This window comes from Musa acuminata, chromosome BXJ3-8 (assembly GCF_036884655.1).
Source record: "Musa acuminata AAA Group cultivar baxijiao chromosome BXJ3-8, Cavendish_Baxijiao_AAA, whole genome shotgun sequence".
In the NCBI taxonomy this organism is placed as follows: domain Eukaryota; kingdom Viridiplantae; phylum Streptophyta; class Magnoliopsida; order Zingiberales; family Musaceae; genus Musa; species Musa acuminata.
This window is the reverse complement of record NC_088356.1, coordinates 38,797,233-38,801,568: the sequence shown is the minus strand read 5'-3', so window position 1 is coordinate 38,801,568 and position 4,336 is coordinate 38,797,233. Positions and strand designations below refer to the sequence as shown.

At 38.4% G+C, this 4,336-nt stretch overlaps 1 protein-coding gene across 1 annotated transcript in view; it reads right to left on the bottom strand.

Moving 5' to 3' along the window:
• Positions 1-1,210: 1,210 nt before the first annotated feature.
• The window catches only part of LOC135644314 (26S proteasome non-ATPase regulatory subunit 6), a 5,410-nt gene continuing 2,284 nt past the window's right edge, over positions 1,211-4,336 (bottom strand). The window contains exons 3-8 of the mRNA XM_065161788.1: positions 3,027-3,117; positions 2,782-2,927; positions 2,480-2,699; positions 2,302-2,410; positions 1,807-1,975; positions 1,211-1,589 (exon numbers count right to left, since the gene is read on the bottom strand). Of these exons, the coding sequence (XP_065017860.1) occupies positions 1,415-1,589; positions 1,807-1,975; positions 2,302-2,410; positions 2,480-2,699; positions 2,782-2,927; positions 3,027-3,117 (910 nt within the window). The 3' untranslated portion in view covers positions 1,211-1,414. The remainder of the gene's footprint in view (positions 1,590-1,806; positions 1,976-2,301; positions 2,411-2,479; positions 2,700-2,781; positions 2,928-3,026; positions 3,118-4,336) is intronic.

The following is a 4,336-nucleotide window of genomic DNA, read 5'->3' as shown; positions in this document are numbered from 1 at the left end:
ATGCTTAATTGATGCATCCTAGAGGTGTAAAGACTAGAGAAAGCGGATTGAGGGCTGTCGCGGCCGCCGTCGATCGACGCCTGCTCCCTTCCGCCTCCGCCTTCCCCCGTCCTGCTGCTTCCGAGGGTCGCGGTGGAGGGGGCGGCGGCGTCGTCGTCTCGCAGATCCTCCGCCACCGCCGCGGCTTGTGGTGGGCCGTTGAAGACCGTAGCTCGATGATGGGCCGACCCGCTCACGTCGACTTTGTTTGTTTGATCTGGGTGAACCCAGAGTGATAAGCCCAGCAAAGGATTGGATCTAAGCATGCATCATCACTCGAACTAAGCTTACCGCCCGCAACTCCGACGTTAAAGGGGCTTCGAAAATAATCATATCCGGGAAAATTCGTCCAGCGTCAGGTCGATTACTCTGACCGGCAGTGACCGGATCCTAAACAGAAAGGAGAGCTGAGTATGCGTTCCGGTGAGATTACCCCATGACGAGTGTGGATAAAGAGCTCCGAAAACAATTCAATCCCGGAATAATGGTTCGGCGTCGGGAATCGAATCGTAAAAGACGGTGACTAGATCTAAGACTCCAAGTAAAAGCAGTAGTTTTCTTGCCGTTAACGCTTTACCCGTTCATCTACCTAAGTTATGCTTGGAAGAAGAAGTGGGGCCGATGTGGGATGCGCCTAACCTTTTACCTACTGCTTGCATGTTTAAAAATAAGGAAAAGATTTCTCATCAGAAAATGTCATAATGTATTTTAAAAAATAAAAAAATTTCATCACATCAGAAAACTCACAAATGGATCCAAACTTGAAATCTATTAACAATGCACCAATCAATTGGAATGTCTCAACTGAGACAAAAATGTTACAAAAACTAACACATTGAAATCGTTACAGATGCATCTAAAAACATCAAATTTAGCTCAAGCTTGCATTCAATTTATCTAAATGAGACAACCAAACTAAATTAAAATATTGCATGGAATTTAAAATGCCTGCGTTACTATATTTAAACCTTGAAACAAATCAACCCTAGCTGACATGCTCAAATGCAACAAGAAAAGCTCTTCCCCAGAAACTTGTTGCAGGTTCATGTACATGCAGTTTACTTAATTCTACTCTTCAACACTCTTGCTTGCTACGTATCATAATACTATAATTACTTGCTACCAAGAAGTTTCCTTCTTGAACATTTTCCAACATAGGGAGACAAAAAAGGGGAAAAGAAAATCATCTTTTCGAAACATAGTTCAATGACACTAGTTAATACAGTTTCTAGCAACTGAAAACAATGGTTCTTTGAGAACAGGTTCATAGGGAGTTACAACCTGAGAAATTAAAGTGCTGCAGCCACAGAAAGCTGCTAATGAAATGAATAGAGTTGTGAAGTTTCAAGTTGGTAGACAGAACAAGGGTTATTGGTTACAAGTCTATCACACGAGAAAGCTTCTGGATTCGGTTCAATAGGAAGTCCCCTTGCTTGATAGTTGCCTGGTAAAGTGCATTTTTCGCATCAGGTCGGTTGGTCTCCAAGACACCAGCAACCTTGTCGATCTTGCAATGAAGCTTCCCAGCTGCTATGAAGCGAGATAATTCCCTACAGACATGTAAACAAACATGACATTCATGTCTAAGCCAAACTTGAAAGTGACTGTGTAAAGAACCAAAAGAAAGCATCAGAAATATCTTCGTAAATGTGCATGGCCAATTCCTTAACTTGCAAAATCAATAAGGTAAATAGGTTTCTTCTAGCTGTAAGATGTAAAATTTTGGAACTTCAAAATTCTTTGATGATGAAAGATTTAAGTACTCACAGATCGATGAAATCAACAGATACTCCAAAAGCTGTAGCCATTGCTTCCATGGTCACACTCTTGTAGGATTCAAGGAACTGAGAATAAACTACTGTGCGAACTTCCCTCATGTAATACCGGAAATGAGGCTGTAGATATCGATCAAGTTTAATCTGCTCCGTTATTCCAGCTGAGAAGCACAATCCAGCAAAGACCACAATCAAACAAGTAAGGCTTCAAGAAAAAGATGACTCGCTTAGATATTTGTTAAAAAGATCATATAGAATCCTTGGAAATATAAGGTGGCTGATGGAATCCACCTGTTAGAAGATCCCATACATTTTCCCAATAGGTCATTTTCATGAAAAGCTTTGTGAATTATTTTGTTGATAACACTACCGTAAGATTAAAAAAAATGGTGGTGAAATTCTAGGAAGAAACTGAAGCAATATTGACAGAAATGTGGATGATAATGTAACTTACAAATACCATAATTTCACAATTTTGTCCACTTACAGAATGCAGAAAAAAATGACTTGTACTGGCAGTCATAGAGAGAGTTCAGAAATTCAGATAGATGTGGTATCTTCCCAATCACTGTAAGGATTTCGGGTGCATCCACGACCTGTCATATTATTCATAAAAATTCAAGCCAATGACAAGAAACAAATAAACAACTGGCACCATATCACACCTTTTGTTTAAGTGAAACTCTGTCCAACGATATAATGCTTGTGAGAACAGTGTAGAAAACGAAGGTATCATAAGAGAATAGCTCGTAAGTAGTGAAGGTTGATATTGAGTCCAAAAATAGATTAGCCGCTTTCTTAAAGTTCCTGGTGGACATGCAATATAAACCTTCATATACTTTTAACCGGTTCTTTCTCTCCCAATCACCACCTTCCTCGAATAATCTGTCAAAGTTACATAAGAATGAAATAGGATCAGCATAAGCCTCTTCAGATTTGCTCTAGCACTAGAAGTTCAGGAACTTACTTCTTAGCCTTGTCAATGGACTTGGAAATGAGATTAAAGTCCATGTAGAAGAAACCAAGTTGTAGTGTATGGAAAACAAGGTCCATCTTTTGACCAACAGCAACAGTTTTCCCTTCGGTTATTTTGAGTTGCTCCAATGCTTTTTCCTGTATTAAAAACATTGAACAGAGTATTATTAATATAAATGTAACATTCAATACTGCAGTGAAGCTGAGGTGAAGGCGTGAAGCTATAACTATAAGTACCTTGTCACCAATCCGAATGAAGAACAAAGACTTGGCCAAATGAGCTTCACGTACTTCACTTTCTCCTAGGTTTTCTTCAGCATCAGCAATCCTTTTTCATATTAGAAGCAATTCATTATTTTTCATGTAGTTTCATGACCAATGGAATTGCAAGTACCAAATTATACTTTAAAATACTACATAATCATGGAACAAGGCGACAAGTGCAAGTACCCAAGATTCTGCCCAGCACATGGTGAAGTTCATTGAAAAACCAAAAAACAGCTCTCTAGAAAGAAGTTATTGAAATATAAATATAGTTGTTACATATTCTATCTAACAGAACTATACATGCATTCCAACTAAAATACTAGCTATGATACACAAGACTCCAACAGATCATGCCATTACAGTATGCACACAAAAAACCAGAGATGCATTAAACATGCATCTGGTGTTTGACACTCATGGTGAATCATATATTTGCTAATTTAATCTCCTATTCATTCTTTTCTTTTTTCAAACAACATATATTTGACATTCTAGTGTACAAATGTGCCAGGAACCCAGCAAAAAATGCATGTCTTAGCAATGAACATCAGCTGGTCATAATTTTGATTGTGCTGAGTTGTTAGTCCAGAGACATCAATAATTTCTCACATACATATGCCAAACACAGTTTGATTGCAATGATACTGACAAAAACAACGATGTTGCATGTAAATAGCAGAAACCATCGAGTGAAGTTATCAACCTGTTTCACCTGGCCAACATGTGGGTGGAAACATTAAATTTAGATGTAACCTTAGCTATGCAGCAGTCTCTCTTCAGATGAACTTTTCCGTACAGACTCCAGAGGCACAATAAAGAAACATTTTGGATCTGTCTTCTTCGTATGAATAAATCCAACAGCTAATTTAGTTCGCTCATGAAAGAAATTTTTTTAATGAAGAAAAGGAGAAAGGATATGGGTTTTTCAATGCATCCATATCCAGTGCTTGCAGATTCAGATTGTATCTTTCAAAACAATTTTTCAGGGAAGAGAAGAGAGAGGAAGGGAGAGATGAAAGAAGCAAACCGGATTGGAGGTCAATTTGCTAATAATTAGAACAACAAAAGATAAATTGTTCAGCCCAAGGAAAGAATTAACCCAGCCAAGCATGTTCCTATTTGGTATTAACTTGTTTCATACTATAAGTCTTGGCCTATCGAGATTGGTTCAAAAAGTCCTTCAGATAGTGATGACATAATACTTTTCGCTGTATCTCACGCGGTCTTGAACTATTTGATATAGAATTTTCCATTGTATTTCAGGTGGTCCCAAACTATCT